Source organism: Salvelinus namaycush, chromosome 7 (genome assembly GCF_016432855.1).
Source record: "Salvelinus namaycush isolate Seneca chromosome 7, SaNama_1.0, whole genome shotgun sequence".
Taxonomy (NCBI): domain Eukaryota; kingdom Metazoa; phylum Chordata; class Actinopteri; order Salmoniformes; family Salmonidae; genus Salvelinus; species Salvelinus namaycush.
In genome coordinates this window covers 53,124,836-53,142,913 of record NC_052313.1, presented here as the reverse complement: position 1 = coordinate 53,142,913, position 18,078 = coordinate 53,124,836, and the positions used below count along the sequence as shown (strand labels likewise).

Here is an 18,078-nt window from a genome sequence, read left to right as displayed (position 1 = left end):
TTCCGACAATGCAGTAATATCTAACAAGTAATCTAACAAATTCACACAACTAGCTTATACACACAAATGTAAAGGGATTAATAAGAATATGTACATATAAATATATGGATGAGCGATGGCCGTACAGCATAGGCAAGATAGGTAAAGGTATAGAATACAGTATATACATATGAGATGATGTAGGATGTAGTAATGTAGGATATGTAGGCATTATTAAAGTGACGTTATTTAAAGTGACTAGTGATACCTTTGTGAAGTCCATTTATTTAAGTGGCCAGAGATTTGAGTCTGTATGTTGGCAGCAGCCTCTATGTTAGTGATGGCTGTTTAACAGTCTGATGGCCTTGATAATGAAGCTGTTTTTCAGTCTCTCTGTCCCAGCTTTGATGAACCTGTACTGACCTCGCCTTCTGGATGATAGAAGGGTGAACAGGCAGTGGCTCGGGTGGTTGTTGTCTTTGATGATCTTTTTGGCCTTTCTGTGACATTGGGTACTGTAGGTGTCCTGGAGGGCAGGTAGTTTGCCCCGAGTAATGCGTTGTGCAGACCACACTACCCTCCGGAGAGCCTTGCGGTTGAGGGTGGTGCAGTTGCCATACCAGGCAGTGATATAGCCTGGCAGGATGTTCTCGATTGTGCATCTGTAAAAGTTTGTGAGTGATTTAGCTGACAAGCCAAATTCCTTCAGCCTCCTGAGGTTCACCACGCTGTCTGTGTGGGTGGACCATTTCAGTTTGTCCGTGATGTGTACGCAGAGGAACTAAAAACGTTCCACCTTCTCCACCACTGTCCATTCGATGTGGATGGGGGGGTGCTCCCTCTGCTGTTTCCTGAAGTCCACGATCATCTACTTTGTTTTGTTGACGTTGAGTGAGAGGTTATTTTCCTTACATCACACTCCGAGGGCCCTCACCTCCTCCCTGTAGGCCGTCTCGTCGTTGTTGGTAATCAGGCCTACCACTGTAATGTCGTCTGCAAACTTGATGATTGAGTTGGAGGCGTGCAAGTCCACGCAGTCATGGGTGAACATGGAGTACAGGAGAGGGCTGAGAACGCACCCTTGTGGGGCCCTAGTGTTGAGGATCAGCGGGGTGGAGATGTTGTTTCCTACCTTCACCACCTGGGGGCGGCCCGTCAGAAAGTCCAGGACCCAATTGCACAGGGCGGGGTTGAGACCCAGGGTCTCGAGCTTAGAGATGATTTTGGAGGGTACCATGGTGTTAAATGCTGAGCTGTAGTCAATAAACAGCATTCTTACATAGGTATTCCTCTTGTCCAGATGGGATAGGGCAGTGTGCAGTGTGATGGCGATTGCATCATCTGTGGACCTATTGGGGCGGTAAGCAAATTGGAGTGGGTCTAGGGTATCAGGTAGGGTGGAGGTGATATGATCCTTGACTAGTCTCTCAAAGCACTTCATGATGACAGAAGTGAGTGCAACAGGGCGATAGTCATTTAGTTCAGTTACCTTAGCTTTCTTGGGAACAGGAACAATGGTGGCCATCTTGAAGCATGTGGGGACAACAGACTGGAATAGGGATTGATTGAATATGTCCGTAAACACACCAGCCAGCTGCTCTGCGCATGTTCTGAGGACGCGGCTAGGGATGCCGTCTGGGCCTGCAGCCTGAGAGAGTTAACACGTTTAAATGTTTTACTCACGTTGGCCACGGTGAAGGAGAGCCCACAGGCTTTGGTAGTGGGCCATGTCAGTGGCACTGTATTGTCCTCAAAGCGAGCAAAGAAGTTGTTTAATTTGTCTGGGAGCAAGACGCCGATGTTCACGACGGAGCTGGTTTTCTTTCTGTAATCCGTGATTGACTGTAGACCCTACCACATACGTCTCGTGTTTGAGCCGTTGAATTGCGACTCTACTTTGTCTCTAAACTGATGCTTTGCTGGTTTGATTGCCTTGAGGAGGGAACAGCTGCACTGTTTGTATTCGGTCATGTTTCCAGTCGTCTTGCCATGATTAAAAGCGGTGGTTCGCGCTTTCAAATTTGCGCGAATGCTGCCATCAATCCACGGTTTCTGGTTAGGAAAGGTTTTAATAGTCACAGTGGGTACGACATCTCCGATGCACTTGCTAATAAACTCGCTCACCGAGTCAGTGTATACATCAATGTTATTGTCTGAGGCTATCCACAACATATCCCAGTCCATGTGATCAAAGCAATCTTGAAGCGTGGAATCCGATTGGTCAGACCAGCATTGCATAGACCTGAGCACGGGCGTTTCCTGTTTTAGTTTTTGTCTATAGGTTGGGAGCAACAAAATGGAGTCATAGTCAGATTTGCCGAAGGCAGGGCGGGGGAGCGCTTTGCATGCATCACGGAAGTTCCAGTAGCAATGATCCAGAATGCTACCAGCTCGTGTTGCGCATTCGATATGCTGATAGAATTTAGGAAGTCTTGTTCTGAGGTTAGCTTTGTTAAAATCCACAGCTACAATAAATGCAGCCTCAGGATGTATGGTATCCAGTTTACATAGAGTCCAGTGAAGTTCTTTCAGGGCCGACGAGGTATCTGCTTGGGGGGGATATACACTGCTGTGACTATAATCAAAGAGAATTCTCTTGGAAGATAATGCTGTCGGCATTTTATTGTAAGGAATTCTGGGTCAGGTGAACAAAAGGACTTGAGTTCCTGTATGTTGTTGTGATTACACCATGAGTTGTTAGTCATAAGGCATACACGCCCACCGTTCTTCTTACCAGAGAGATGTTTGTTTCTGTCGGCCCGATGCATGAAGAAACCGTGTGGCTGTACCGACTCTGACGACATATGAGCCATGTTTCCGTGAAACAGAGAATGTTACAATCTCTGATGCCTCTCTGGAAGGCAACTCGTGCCCTAATTTCGTTCACCTTGTTATCTAGAGATTGGACATTGGCGAGTAATATGCTCTGAAGCGGTGGATGGTGTACTCGCCTTCTGAGACCAGTAGGCCGCTCCGTCCGCCTCTCCTGCGGCGACCGCGTTGTTTTGGATCGGCCTCTGGGATTAGATCCCATGTCCAGGGTGGAGGTCCGAACAAAGAATTCGCTTTGGGAAAGACGTATTCCTGGTCGTAATGTTGGTAAGTTGACATCGCTTTTACATCCAATAGTTCTTCCTGGCTGTAGGTAATAACACTTGAGACTTACTGGGCTAACAATGTAAAAGATAATACATGAAAAGGCGACCATCTCTGTCGGGGGAAGAAGCCACTATTGAAACCCCACATTTGTCATCATCATTTGTGTTAAGAAATAATCATTTTCCAGCAATTGAGGTGTAGCTCAAATCTGACATAATGCATTAATTGATTTGTCTGCTGGAGTGTGGACAGTGCATGTCAATATACAGTAGTCTACAAAGCATACCAGACACAGTGGGCAATGTAGTGCGCATGTAGGCTATCTATCAATGCAGATCGTGTGTGAATTTCTATGCACGGGTGTCTGTTTGTAGTTGTGCGCGTGTCTACGTATGCCTCTGCTTATCTCCACATACTGTACTGACTCAGTGAGTGTGTAAATGTACTGGATATACATGATGGGTTTGCAGTTGGGTCTGCATTGCAAGCCCCATTGTCTGAGCCTCTGGCCTGGACATCTGTGTGCGTGCGCTCGTGCAAGTGTGTGCATGTGCATGCTTGTGTGTGCGGCATGCCAGCAGGAGTGGGACCGTCCAGTCGTAGATCACCTCCGACCCCTGTTCTCAGATCAGCCCAAACCTCCCTCGTCAGGAGTTACACAATACAGCTGTATATCAAACGTCTTTTGCCTTGAAATGAATTGAGTCAACCCAACTCCATCAAGTGACTTCTGGCCTTTTAAGACAACTAAAGACAACTATGAGATTACCCTTTGATTCTGTTTATCAGTATTCAAATTGCTGTGTATTGAAGAAACTAGAGTCAAGCACGTTCCACCCTCATCTATCACAACTAACTTGGCTGGGATCAATGGTAATTGTCCACCTACACAGCCGAAACCTACTGCTTAGTCACATGCAGCTTGAGCCTCTCTCTCCCACTGTCTATCCTTCCCGCTGAGAGAGCCCTCACACTGGCCTCCTCTGTTCTGCTGCTGGCTGGATGACCAGGGTCTACTCTCACTAACAATCACATCCATTTTACCCCGACCAGGCCCATCCCATCACAGCCCCGCACCAGAATTCTCATGGATCCACTTGAAAGAATCTATCCGCCACTCTCTCGATCTCTCTTTTCTTTCTTCTTTTCTTCTCTCTCTCTCTCTCCCTCTTGCTTTCGCTCTCTCTCTCCCTCTTGCTTTCGCTTTCTCCCTCTCCCTCTCCCTCTCCCTCTCCCTCTCCCTCTCTCTCTCTCTCTCTCTCTCTCTCTCTCTCTCTCTCTCTCTCTCTCTCTCTCTCTCTCTCTCTCTCTCTCTCTCTCTCTCTCTCTCTCTCATAACAGTGTGTTTTAGAGCCCTCCCGAGACACTGATACCAATTCATTATTTTCGCAATATCCAGATTACGATCAATGACTCCATCTCCTCTCTAAAAAGGGATCGTTTCCTCTCTCCATTTTCTCTCATTCCCCCCGAATCCCTCCATGTGTTTAGTTCTAATGTATAAACTCCTCTCTTCAGATGGACACAATGGGGCCTTGTAACCCTGCTGGTGTTGATTCTGCCTCAGGGAGAACAGAGACAAATAATGTAGCTACGGTACCTGAATCTGGTAACAAGGTGACTGACTGATGTGAAAAGAGGGGATGGAGAGCGGAGGTGGACACTTCAGAGTCTCTTTGAAAGTGTATACTGTAGGCTGATTTTTAAGGTAATTTGGTCATTTTAGTGTGTGCTGCCCGGGTGCTGGATGTGTGTGTGTGTGTGTGTGTGTGTGTGTGTGTGTGTGTGTGTGTGTGTGTGTGTGTGTGTGTGTGTGTGTGTGTGTGTGTGCGTGTGCGTGTGCGTGTGCGTGTGCGTGTGTGTGTGTGTGTGTGTGCGAGTCACTGTTCATTTGGTCTGTCTCTGGGCTGTGAGTGACTGACTGCTACCTCCTCCTCTGTATGGAGCAGCAGTACATAGGGTATTATGGCTAAAATGCCTCATCTCTTTGCTCACCTGAAGACATACTGTAATGGACAAATTACTGTCGTCACTGGCTGCCATCGTCAGCTTAGTGGGGGCAGAGATGGGAGTGATACGACAGAGAGGAGACATTTGGTTATAATGAGCGTACCTCACTTCCTCAACATCTTTGGTATTTGGTCATTTAATAGGATCCCCATTAGCTGTTGCGGAAGCAGCAGCTACTCTTCCTGGGGTCCACACAAAACATGAAACGTAGTACAGAATGACATAATTCACAACATTAATAGACAAGAAAAGCTCAAGGACAGAACTACATCAATTTAAAAATGGCACACATCGCCTGCATATCAATACATACTGTACACACAAACTATCTAGGTCAATTAGGGGAGAGGCGTTGTGCCGTGAGGTGTTGCTTTATCTGTTTTTTCATTTGAGCAATATGAGTCCATGCAATAATGGCTCTATATAATACTGTACGCTTTCTTGAATTTGTTCTGGATTTGGGGACTGTGAAAAGACACCTGGTGCCATGTCTGGTGGGGTAAGTGTGTGTGTCAGAGCGGTGTGTAAGTTGACTATGCAAACAATTTGGAATTTTCCACACATGAATATATATTATAAAAAGAAGAAGTGATTCAGTCAGTCTCTCCTCAACTCTTAGCCAAGAGACACTGGCATGCATAGTATTTACAGTTGAAGTCGGAAGTTTACATACACTTAGGTTGGAGTCATTAAAACTCATTTTTCAACCACTCCACAAATTTCTTGTTAACAAACTATAGTTTTGGCCAGTCGGTTAGGACATCTACTTTGTGCATGACACAAGTAATTTTTCCAACAATTGCTTACAGACAGATCATTTCACTTTTAATTCACTGTATCACAATTTCAGTGGGTCAGAAGTTTACATACACTAAGTTGACTGTGCCTTTAAACAGCTTGGACAATTCCAGAAAATTATGTCATGGCTTTAGAAGCTTCTGATAGGCTAAATGACAAAATTTGAGTCAATTGGAGGTGTACCTGTGGATGTATGTCAAGGCCTACCTTCAAACTCATTGCCTCTTTGCTTGACATCATGGGAAAATCAAAAGAAATCAGCCAAGACCTCAGAAAAAAATGGTGGATCTCCACAAGTCTGGTTCATCCTTGGGAGCAATTTCCAAAGGCCTGAAGGTACCATGTTCATCTGTACAAACAATAGTACGCAAGTATAAACACCATGGGACCACACAGACGTCATACCGCTCAGGAAGAGATGCATTCTGTCTCCTAGAGATGAACGTACTTTGGTGCGAAAAGTGCAAATCAATCCCAGAACAACATCCAAGGACCTTGTGAAGAAGCTGGAGGAAACAGGTACAAAAGTATCTATATCTACAGTAAAACAAGTCCTATATCAACATAACCTGAAAGGCCGTTCAGCAAGGAAGAAGCTACTGCTCCAAAACCACCATAAAAAAGCCAGACTACGGTTTGCAACTGCACATGGGGACAAAGATCGTACTTTTTGGAGAAATGTCCTCTGGTCTGATGAAACAAAAATAGAACTGTTTGGCCATAATGACCATCATTATGTTTGGAGGAAAAAGGGGGAGGCTTGCAAGCCGAAGAACACCATCCCAACCGTGAAGCACGGGGGTGGCAGCATCATGTTGTGGGGGTGCTTTGCTGCAGGAGGGACTGGTGCACTTCACAAAATAGATGGCATCATGAGGAGGGGAAATTATGTGGATATATTGAAGCAACATCTCAAGACATCAGTCAGGAAATTAAAGCTTGGTCGCAAATGGGTCTTCCAAATGGACAATGACCCCAAGCATACTTCCGAAGTTGTGGCAAAATGGCTTAAGGACAACAAAGTCAAGGTATTGGAGTGGCCATCACAAAGCCCTGACCTCAATCCTATAGAAAATTTGTGGGCAGAACTGAAAAAGCGTGTGCGAGCAAGGAGTCCTACAAACCTGACTCAGTTACACCAGCTCTGTCAGGAGGAATGGGCCAAAATTCACCCAACTTATTGTGGGAAGCTTGTGAAAGACTACCCAACATGTTTGACCCAAGTTAAACAATTTAAAAGGCAACATTACCAAATACTAATTGAGTGTATGTAAACTTCTGACCCACTGGGAATGTGATGAAAGAAATAAAAGCTGAAATAAATCATTCTCTCTACTATTATTCTGACATTTCACATTCTTAAAATAAAGTGGGGATCCTAACTGCAGCTTAACTAGGTATTTCCTTGCAGCACTCGACCACAAGACCAGACAATAGTGAAGATAAGATCAAATTAGAGCCTGCAGGACTTGCTTTTTGCAGTGCGATGTCATAAAAGCAGAGCATCTTTTTATTACGGACAGGCCTCTCCCCATCTTTACAACCATTGAATCTATATGTTTTGACCATGACAGTTTACAATCTAAGGTAATGCCAAGTAACTTGTTCAACAGCCACACCATTCATTACCAGATTCAGCTGAGGTCTAGAATGATTTGTACCAAATACAATGCTCTTAGTTTTAGAGATGTTCAGGACCAGTATATTACTGGCTACCCATTCCAAAACAGACCAACTCTTTGTTAAGGTTTCAGTGACTTCATTAGCTGTGGTTGTTGATGTGTATATGGTTGAATCATCAGAATACATGGACACACATGCTTTGTTTAATGCCAGTGGCAAGTTATTGGTAAACACAGAAAAGAGAAGAGGGCCTAGAGAGCTGCCCTGCGGTACACCACATTTTGCATGTTTGAAATTAGAGAAGCTGCCATTAAAGAAAACCCTCTGAGTTCTATTAGATAGATAGCTCTGAATCCACAATATGGCAGATGTTGAAAAGCCATTCTCAACAACAGGATAGGGTCAATAATGTCTAAGGTTGCTCTGAAATCTGACAGTACAGCTCCCACAATCTTCTTATTATCAATTTCTTTCAACCAGTCAACGGGCATTTGTGTCAGTGCAGTACATGTTGAGTGCCCTTCTCTATAAGCATGCTGAAAGTCTGTTATTAATTTGTTTATGGAGAAATAGGATTGTATTTGGTCAAACACAAAACACATTTTTCCAACAGTTTGCTAAGAGCTGGCAGTAAGCTGATATGTCTGCTGTTACAACCAGTAAAGGCCGCTTTACCACTCTTGGGTAGCAGAATGACTTTGGCTTCCCTCCAGGACAAAGACTTTCCTCTAGTCTCAGATTAAAGATATGACAGATAGAAGTGGCTATAGAGTCAGCTACCATCCTCAGTAGCTTTCCATCTAAGTTTTCAATGCCAAGAGGTTTGTCATTATTGACAAAATTAAAACTGTTAAAACTTTTCTTTCATTATACATTTTTTTATGCTTGAGTACGATGGCTCACTGTTCGTTGTTGGCATTTCCTGCCTCAGTTTTCCCACTTTGCCAATGAAGTAATCATTAAAATAATTGGCAACATCAAATGGCCATCTGATTCGATGAAAGAAAGATGGAGTTGAATTTGTCTTTCTGCCCATAATTTCATTTAAAGTACCCCAAAGTTTTTTTTCTCCATTATTCTTTAAATCATTGATCTTGGCTTCATAATACAATTTCTTCTTCTTTTTTTTGAGTTTAGTCACATAATTTCTCAATTTGGGTTAAGTCAGCCAGTCAGATGTGCAGCCAGACTTATTAGCCACTCCTTTTGCCCCATCTCTTTCAACCATACCGTTTTTCAATTCCTCATCAATCCATGGAGCCTTAATATTTCTAACAGTCAGTTTCTTAACAGGTGCATGTTTAACAATAATTGGAAGAAGCAATTTCATAAATGCATCAAGTGCAGCGTCTGGATGCTCCTCATGAATCACATCAGACCAATAAATATTTTTTTTATCATCCACATAAGAGTCACAGCAAAATATTTTGTATGATCTCTTATACACTATTTCAGGCCCAGCTTTTGGAACTTCGGCATTCCTGGATATAGCCACTATATTGTGATCACTGTATCCAATGGGTATGGATACAGCTTTGATAAAAGTTCTACAGTATTAGTAAAAATGTGATCAATACATGTGGATGATCTTGTTCCTGTAGTGTTTGTAAATACCCTGGTAAATTTATTAATAACCTGAACCAGATTACGGTCACTGGTTACACTGAAAAGCTTCCTCTTGACAGGACAGCTTGATGAAAACCAGTAAATTATTCAGGTCCCCAAGAAAGTAGACCTCTCTGTTTACATCACATACACTATCAAGCATTTCACACATATTATTTTGATACCCACTGTTAGCACTTGGTGGCCTACAGCAACACTGCAAAATAAAAGGCTTTAGATGTGCCAGGTGAACCTGCAACCACAACACTTCAATAACACTTGCATAAGATATTCTCTAAGCATTACAGGGATATGGCTCTGAATATATACAGCAACACCTCCCCCATAAGCATTCCTGTCTCTTCTGTAGATGTTATGTCCTTGTATTGCTACTGCTGTATCCTCAAATGAATTACCTAAGTGAGTCTCAGAAATGGCTAATATAGGAATGTTATCTGATGTTTGCAAGTTATTGATTTCATAAACCTTATTTCTAAGGCTACATGTATTAATATGGGCTATTTTGAGCCCTTTCCTGGGTAGCATATTAGAGATAGACATAATATGGAAAAGAGCAAACAAAGCAAGAGACAAATATATCCTTTCAGCAGTCCATTAATCAGTTGGTGTGTGTGTGTGTGTGTGTGTGTGTGTGTGTGTGTGTGTGTGTGTGTGTGTGTGTGTGTGTGTGTGTGTGTGTGTGTGTGTGTGTGTGTGTGTGTGTGTGTGTGTGTGTGTGCTGCAGGTTTGAAGCTACGAACCCATAGGCTTGGCTCTCTCATCCCTTCCAGGCTTTTGGGAGGGAGTGTGGACAATGAGCCTGTCATAAGCAGATTTAAGCAATGTCCCCACACGCTCTGGCAGCTTTTATGGCTGGGATAAGTTCTTTCCTCTTCTGGCGCACAGCTTCCGGATAGTTCTAGTTGAGGAAGATATACATTCCTCTGAAGTTCCTCAGACTCCGTCCAGGTCTCATGTGGAGATTGTCTGAGGAGATTGTCTGGCTGAGGAGGACATTACCAGTTATCATCACTCTGGTTGTGTCTCTTGTCATGCAGCACCAGACCCCAGTGTCAACTCACCTCGTTGGTAAACAGAACTGTTGTTGTCGCCAAAAGGAGCCACACAAAGCCATGCCTGTACTCACTACCCACCCCACCTCAGCCCTACCGAGCCCTGTACCCCCTCCTTCCTCTGCCCTCAGCAGGGTTTGTGACCCACCCTTCAGCCCCTCTTCTCTGTCCACACCCAATCTACCATTGGGCATCCGCCCCCAATCCCCAAGAAATAGGAGATAACCGTGTGTGTGTGTGTGTGTGTGTGTGTGTGTGTGTGTGTGTGTGTGTGTGTGTGTGTGTGTGTGTGTGTGTGTGTGTGTGTGTGTGTGTGTGTGTGTGTGTGTGTGTGTGTGTGTGTGTGTGTGTGTCCTCACTGTGCCCTGCTGTTATCCTGATGGGACAGGATGGGGGTAATTAGGGAAACCCAATCTGGTGGGAGCAGTTTAGTAGTGAGGTATGAAGGGAGGGAAGAACAGAGTAGGGAACAGAGAGATGAATAGAAAGGAAAGTGTTTCACCTCGTCCACTGAGCCACTCAGACAGAAGGGGAGTGTTTGGGATGAAATGCTGTATACTGCTACAATGCAGTTCAACCAAGGTGCATGAGCAAACTGGATCTTGCAAGCACCTGGATGGGGGTGGGATGGGATTGTGTTGGGGTAGGGTTCAATGTGTTTTGTGGAGTGTTTAAGTCTAGATTTAGCTAAAAATTCATAGTGTGTAAAACATTCCCTGAGGTCAACATTTTGACCACATTTGAGTGTAAAGACATCAAGACCTGGTTTGTGCATCCACACACCAAAAAAAGTATTATCACCCAATGTGGGATTCACTGTTTGGTTAGAACCACAAGAAAACAAAACAAAACCTCTTTTGATAAACTGACTGAATGAACTCCTCCTCAGTCAGTATATATACACACACACACACATAAATATATTTGAGTGAAGCAGAGAAAGATGCAGATCAGCACAACATCTATGGCTGTGCTTCTTATACATAGGAACATCAGCTCAAGACTCACTCAAACTGCACTTGTTGTCGCTCCAGATTTCAGCTCCGCCCCGAAACTGACGTCACGTAGGTGAATCCACAAGTTCAGGTGCGTCTCTGAGAGCGCTCAGAGCACATCAGGTCTAGTCAGCGGTAAATCAGTGGACTGCGTCTCACCCTAGACGGTCTCTCCCTGGAGCTCTGTTGGATCTGACTATGGCAGAGTGAACCAAGCAGGAGAAGTGGGGGTACATGGAGCCTCCGTGATATTCAGGAGAGAAAAGGTGAGGATGACCGGTTGATGTGTTGTTCTCTTCTCTGTCAGCTGACTTATTTTTCTCTATTTGTTTCATTAGATGGAACATTTTTAAAACTTTGGAGACGTGTTATGTAAAATGTATTTTTGTTATCACATGATGGAAGTATTGTGGGGTTGAAAATAATAATTTCATCTTGCACAATGTCTTGAATTTACCTATCATAATAATAACAGAGGTATTTTATATAGCGCTTTTCATTACACATTGAATGTCAAAGTCACTTTAAAAACAACTTATGAAGTGAATAAAAAAATAACACTTCAACTTATTGATATTTTATTATTATAACATGTAAACCCCATTGATGTGAATATTGGGTGTCTTCGCGAGGTGAATGTAACGTGCAGTTATAGTGCAGTTATAAAAACTTAGTACGGCTATATAGCGCAGCGGTACACTCTTAGGGGGAACCTAAAAGGGTTCTTCGACTGTCCCCATAGGAGAAACCTTTGTTTAACCCTTTTTGGTACTAGGTAGAACCCTTTTGGTTCCAGGTAGAACCCTTTTCGGTTCCATGAAGAACCCTTACCAGGGTTCTACGTGGAACCCAAAAGGGTTTGACCTGGAACCAAAAAGGGTTCTCCTATGGGGAAAGACAAAGAACCCCTTTTTTTCTAAGCGTGTAGTACATTAGAAATGTTGGCTGGATCAATAGTTCATTACAACATTGGCACTGGTCTAGCCAAGCAACTGTATTCAGTTCTCTCTCTGTCTCGCTCTCCTCCTCCTCTCATCTCATTCTTATTCTCCTCCCTCTCTATTTATTTTTTTAACCTCAACTTTCACCCCCCTTCTCCTCTCCTCTCTCCCCAGAGTAGAGTGGATTGTTCCTGGGCAGCAGAGGAACGATGAGCTTGGGGACCCTGTATCTAATGTTTTATTTTCTCCTCCTTCCTCTCTCTTCCCTCCAACTCTCCCTACTTCGATCCAGCCCTCACCCCCTCTCTCCTCTGGTCTCTCCACAGGGTAGGTGTGTGTTCTGGGCCAGAGGAGCAGGAGAGATGACCTGGGGGACCCTGTACGCCCAGCTGGCTGGTGTGAACCGCCACTCTACCAGCCTGGGGAAGGTGTGGCTTTCTGTCCTCTTCATCTTCCGGGTCACCGTGCTGGTCCTGGCGGCCGAAAGCGTCTGGGGGGACGAACAGAGCGACTTTGTCTGCAATACCCTGCAGCCGGGCTGCGAGAACGTCTGCTACGACCACTTCTTCCCCGTGTCCCACATCAGGCTCTGGTGTCTGCAGCTTATCTTCGTCTCCACGCCCGCTCTCCTCGTCGCCATGTACGTGGCCTACCGTCATCACACCGACAAACACCAGGTCCTGCAGCAGGGTTCAGTCGGGGGGCGTTGCCGCAGCGACAAGGCCCAGGCGGCCCAGGAGGCTGAGCTAGAGAGTCTGAGGAGGCGGAGGCTGCCAATCGCCGGGCCACTGTGGTGGACGTATGCCTGTAGTCTGGTCTTCCGCCTGCTGTTCGAGGGAGGCTTCATGTACGTACTGTGTGAGCTCCCTGAGTAAAGCCTAACAAGCCTTTATTTCAGGCAGACAAGTTACTTGAGTGTAGCTCAATGAACCACCTCCACTACATACAAACGCTTAAGAATAAGATGTAGATACACTTCCTCAAGATTCATGACATCACCATGTACAAGTGTAGGATCTTAATTTGATCACCCTGTTGCAGGAGAATGTTCTTGCTATGCAGGAAATGTAAATCTTGTAGTGTATTTGAGGTTTAAAAGGCTTCGGAAGTTTGTCATTTCCACTTTGAAATGTCAGACATGATTTTCCCTTTACGAAAAATATATCAACCCCTACAAAAATGTCCATTAATTATAATCCACATAATAATTCACATTTCCTGATTATTTACCAGCTGTTGCAAACTGGCTCAAATAAAGAGGCTACATCTGTAGTTCTAAGCCTTAATCTTCACCTTCGTTCTCCAGGTATGCTCTATACGTGTTGTACGACGGCTTCCAGATGCCCAGGCTGGTCCAGTGTGACCAGTGGCCCTGTCCCAATGTGGTGGACTGCTTTGTCTCCCGCCCCACAGAAAAAACTGTCTTCACTGTTTTCATGGCCGCCTCCTCCTGCGTCTGTATGGCACTCAACATGGCCGAACTGGCCTACCTGGTCGCCAAGGCTATCGCTCGGTGCCCGTCATCACGGCGCAGAGGGGGGAAACAGAAAGGGGAGGGTGCAAACTGTTCCTCAACCTCTTCCAAAGACAAGACTCTGCAGCAGAACAAGAAGAATGAGAAGTTGTTGTCATCCTCTTCGTCTGGGTCCACCTGCAGCAAGGCGGTGTGAGGACGGGGGAGCTATAGACATAGCGTGCATATGCACACACAGATGTGCAAAACATAAGTAGTACACACACAAACACACCGAATCATAAATATGTGTAAACACTGTGTAGTCCACTCCAGACATGCACAGAAGCTCTCCTTCCCCGCTTCAGTCACTGGAGTCACTACACCATCTAGTGGCCAATATTCACACATGGCCACTGACCCCTCACAGGCAAAGACAGGCCTGCAAACAGACAGACAGACAGACAGACAGACAGACAGACAGACAGACAGACAGACAGACAGACAGACAGACAGACAGACAGACAGACAGACAGACAGACAGACAGACAGACAGACAGACAGACAGACAGACAGACAGACAGACAGACAGATTGCTCCTATGGAATTGTGATGTTGGTAATGAAGACATAACATTGTAAATACACTGACAATGGCATTCGCAGAATCACAGTAGAGTACTATGAGTAAAGGCTTATGCAATGACCTACAGAGGATGTGTGTGTTTTAAAAACTCGTGAAATAAAAATATTAGATATTTGATATACTGTCTGATCATTGAGACACATTTTAGCAAAGCTGCATTTCACAATTTGGGTGATGGTGGATGGTCAGATGTTGGTAAATCATGTGGTTGTGTTAGTGGGCCTGAGGAAGCACATCCCAGCACTTAATCATGAGATGTGATATATATATATATATATATATATATATATTATTTTCAGATAGCACAAATGTAAAATAGAGTACTACAAAAAATATACAAAGTGCACAAAGAATAATCTTCTCCTTTCCCCCCTCTGATAACCAGGTGGTGAATCGCATCTCTGCATGTCTGGCAGACATATCAGTGTGGATGACGGATCACCACCTCAAGCTGAACCTCGGCAAGACGGAGCTGCTCTTCCTCCCGGGGAAGGACTGCCCGTTCCATGATCTCGCCATCACGGTTGACAACTCCATTGTGTCCTCCTCCCAGAGTGCTAAGAACCTTGGCGTGATCCTGGACAACACCCTGTCGTTCTCAACTAACATCAAGGCGGTGACCCGTTCCTGTAGGTTCATGCTCTACAACATTCGCAGAGTACGACCCTGCCTCACGCAGGAAGCGGCGCAGGTCCTAATCCAGGCACTTGTCATCTCCCGTCTGGATTACTGCAACTCGCTGTTGGCTGGGCTCCCTGCCTGTGCCATTAAACCCCTACAACTCATCCAGAACGCCGCAGCCCGTCTGGTGTTCAACTTTCCCAAGTTCTCTCACGTCACCCCGCTCCTCCGCTCTCTCCACTGGCTTCCAGTTGAAGCTCGCATCCGCTACAAGACCATGGTGCTTGCCTACGGAGCTGTGAGGGGAACGGCACCTCCGTACCTTCAGGCTCTGATCAGGCCCTACACCCAAACAAGGGCACTGCGTTCATCCACCTCTGGCCTGCTCGCCTCCCTACCTCTGAGGAAGTACAGTTCCCGCTCAGCCCAGTCAAAACTGTTCGCTGCTCTGGCACCCCAATGGTGGAACAAACTCCCTCACGACGCCAGGTCAGCGGAGTCAATCACCACCTTCCGGAGACACCTGAAACCCCACCTCTTTAAGGAATACCTAGGATAGGATAAAGTAATCCTTCTAACCCCCCCCTCCCCCCCCTTAAAAGAGTTAGATGCACTATTGTAAAGTGGTTGTTCCACTGGATATCATAAGGTGAATGCACCAATTTGTAAGTCGCTCTGGATAAGAGCGTCTGCTAAATGACTTAAATGTAAAAAATTTAAATGAGTGTGCCCGATGAAGAGCGTATTGCAACCCTACGCTGGGTTATTCTACCTAAGGAAGAAAAGGTACCAATAGAGGGAGGTAGCCTTTCTTTAGTCTGAGCGGTTTATGAAGATTTCTTAACTCTGCCTGCAAACCTTCCTTGCAGATCAGAAAATTATGATTACCTCTTAAGGGGGGGCTTGAGTTTCTATAATACTTGGTTGAAGGAACGAGACCTAAATGCTCATCAAAGGTAGATACTAGAGTCAAAATAATTCACACTTTTTGCAATAAGCTTCCATTCTTTTAACATGCTAAAAGAAAGATGTAGGATCTAAATTTGATCACTCTTTTGTTGCTGATCATTTTCCTGCACTTCAGCTTCGTGATCCCCACGGGGGGCCAGTACAAAAAAAAAAAATATATATGAATGTATGTACTTGTAAGTCGCTCTGGATAAGAGCGTCTGCTAAATGACTTAAATGTAAATGTAAGAAGATGTTCAGATAGTACAGATAATATGGGAGAGGAACATCCAGTCCTGTACTATAACTCATCTATATGCATTTAGGCCTACTCTCCAACATTGTCAAGGCCATCATTCCCCCCTGCGCACGGAGACGCCATGCACAATTTTGGAGTCCTGGTGTGGAATTTCGGAAGAGCAGGGTGGCAGGGTGGGATGAGAGGTGACGGGGGGTTGACGGGTGGGCGACGCCGCCCCCACCCTCCCCCACGCGTGCACTCATGGATGGTCACACAATGTGACAGTACCGATGGCTGGGCACGGGACGCAGCCGCTGCGCTTTGCGGGACCCCATCTCCAGGTTCCACACGCGCCCTTAGACTAGCTTCGCTTTGCTCACCCTCCCGTTGTCTCTCTCTCTCTCTTGTTCGCTCTCTTTCTCACGCGCACGCCTGGCCTCGAACCCCGCGGGAGAAAAGAAGAGAACGCAGATCGCGACGCTTCCGGAAAAAAGTTTTGGCCGGCCGCTGTCAAAGGAGATTGGTAAGCTGTCAGAGTTGGGGAGTGAGAGGGAAGGGGAGGGATCTTTCAACCTGGGAAGGTCTGTAGGATTTTCCAACCCTTTCAAAATTTGGATAGCTTCAGTGACCACCGGATATTGCTTCAAGTGGCCAAGGCTTGGGGAGTCTATCCATCCACCCTGTCCTTATGCTTATTTGGGAACGACAAGTAGCCACTTTTACGCTCACCAATTCCAATGCGAGTGATGTTGGCTTGACTTAGCCTGCAATCAATTACTGTATCAATAAGTATTCTGTTAGGATATCTACTGCCCAAGGTTTATATATTTAAATAACTTGGGTCAGCGTGGTCAAAGTGTTAAATGGTGCGGCCGCTGGAACACAATGCCGCTGATCCCCGTCAATAGCCATTGCCAAGGAGCACAATGCGCGTCTGGCAGCTTCTCTATTGTCACAGGTGACAGACGGTATTTCATCAAAACCTCCAAAGGATCAACACATATACTGTGCAGCTCGACACATACTGTCATTATAGAGGGGTATTGCACCACTTTGATACCAGCGCGTTATTGAGTAGGCTAGGCCAGGCATAACGACCATGGAGTCATCTATTGAAATTAATATTGAACTGTAGAAGGCCAGTGATTTGAGTTGAGCTAATATGGGCTACATTCAGCAACAATGCACCACCAATCGATAGATTGGGATACTGTGGTAATCATAGTAATCATAGATTTTACAGTAACAGCCTGCCTGTGTTTTAACATGGGGAAAATAGGTCCTTGTTTTCAAAGTTTGTAAAACCACTTCATGTCCAAACAGGAGTTTGTAACAGGAGAGTAATGCAGCTGGGATCAGTTTTTGTTGTTGTATCTATGCATTGGTGATATAGAGCCCTCTGTAAATGCATATCAGTCGATCCCGGGCAAATATTTCCCCTCATCAGCAGTTCTGTGTTTTGATGATCCGAACATTCCTCCCAGGCTGTTATGTACTCATTCAGACTGCCACAGATGGCCAGCCATTGTAACCCGCTTGCCCAGCAACACACAGACAGGCCTATGGATGGATTGTATACATTCCTCAATTAAATCTGCCTTTCAAAACAAAACACATATGTCTATCAATTCTGTGGCATTCATAGGGTTCATGGTTCCATGTAGTCTGTCCAATTAGAAACACCAAAGTCACCTATTTCAGAGAAAGAGACATTTTGGGGGAAGAGGATGTAGGTTTTTGACTTTGAATACATGATACATTTGTATTGGTGGCCAGTAGGCTTGTTTCTACAAGCCAGTCTAAAAAGATTTGAGTTTTCCCCTCATCTCCGAAGTGTCAATATCGTAAGTTGCATGTACAATAGGCATACAAAGAATGGTTAATTTGGGTATTTGGGTAATGTAAGCATATTTAAATGACATTATAATTGCAATTCATAACTGATATTATTCGTTTTTTGCTTCCAGGTATTGTATTTCTTTTGAACCACTAGTCGATGGATTTATCACTGACAATACAACAACATTTTAGTAAGTCCACCGTCTGT

At 45.0% G+C, this 18,078-nt stretch overlaps 1 protein-coding gene across 1 annotated transcript; it reads left to right on the top strand.

The window, feature by feature from the left end:
- The first annotated feature begins 12,485 nt into the window (after window positions 1–12,485).
- LOC120051434 (gap junction beta-2 protein-like) lies at window positions 12,486–13,793 on the top strand. Its single transcript, XM_038998301.1, has 2 exons — window positions 12,486–12,970; window positions 13,430–13,793. The coding sequence occupies exons 1-2, from the start codon at window positions 12,486–12,488 to the stop codon at window positions 13,791–13,793; spliced, it is 849 nt and encodes a 282-aa protein (XP_038854229.1).
- Window positions 13,794–18,078: the final 4,285 nt, after the last annotated feature.

Excerpts from the sequence above, each read along its gene's own strand:
- LOC120051434 (XM_038998301.1), top strand. The coding sequence starts at position 12,486 with ATGACCTGGGGGACCCTGTACGCCCAGCTGGCTGGTGTGAACCGCCAC. Across the intron at positions 12,971-13,429 it reads CTGTTCGAGGGAGGCTTCAT|GTATGCTCTATACGTGTTGT; the intron begins GTACGTACTGTG and ends TTCGTTCTCCAG.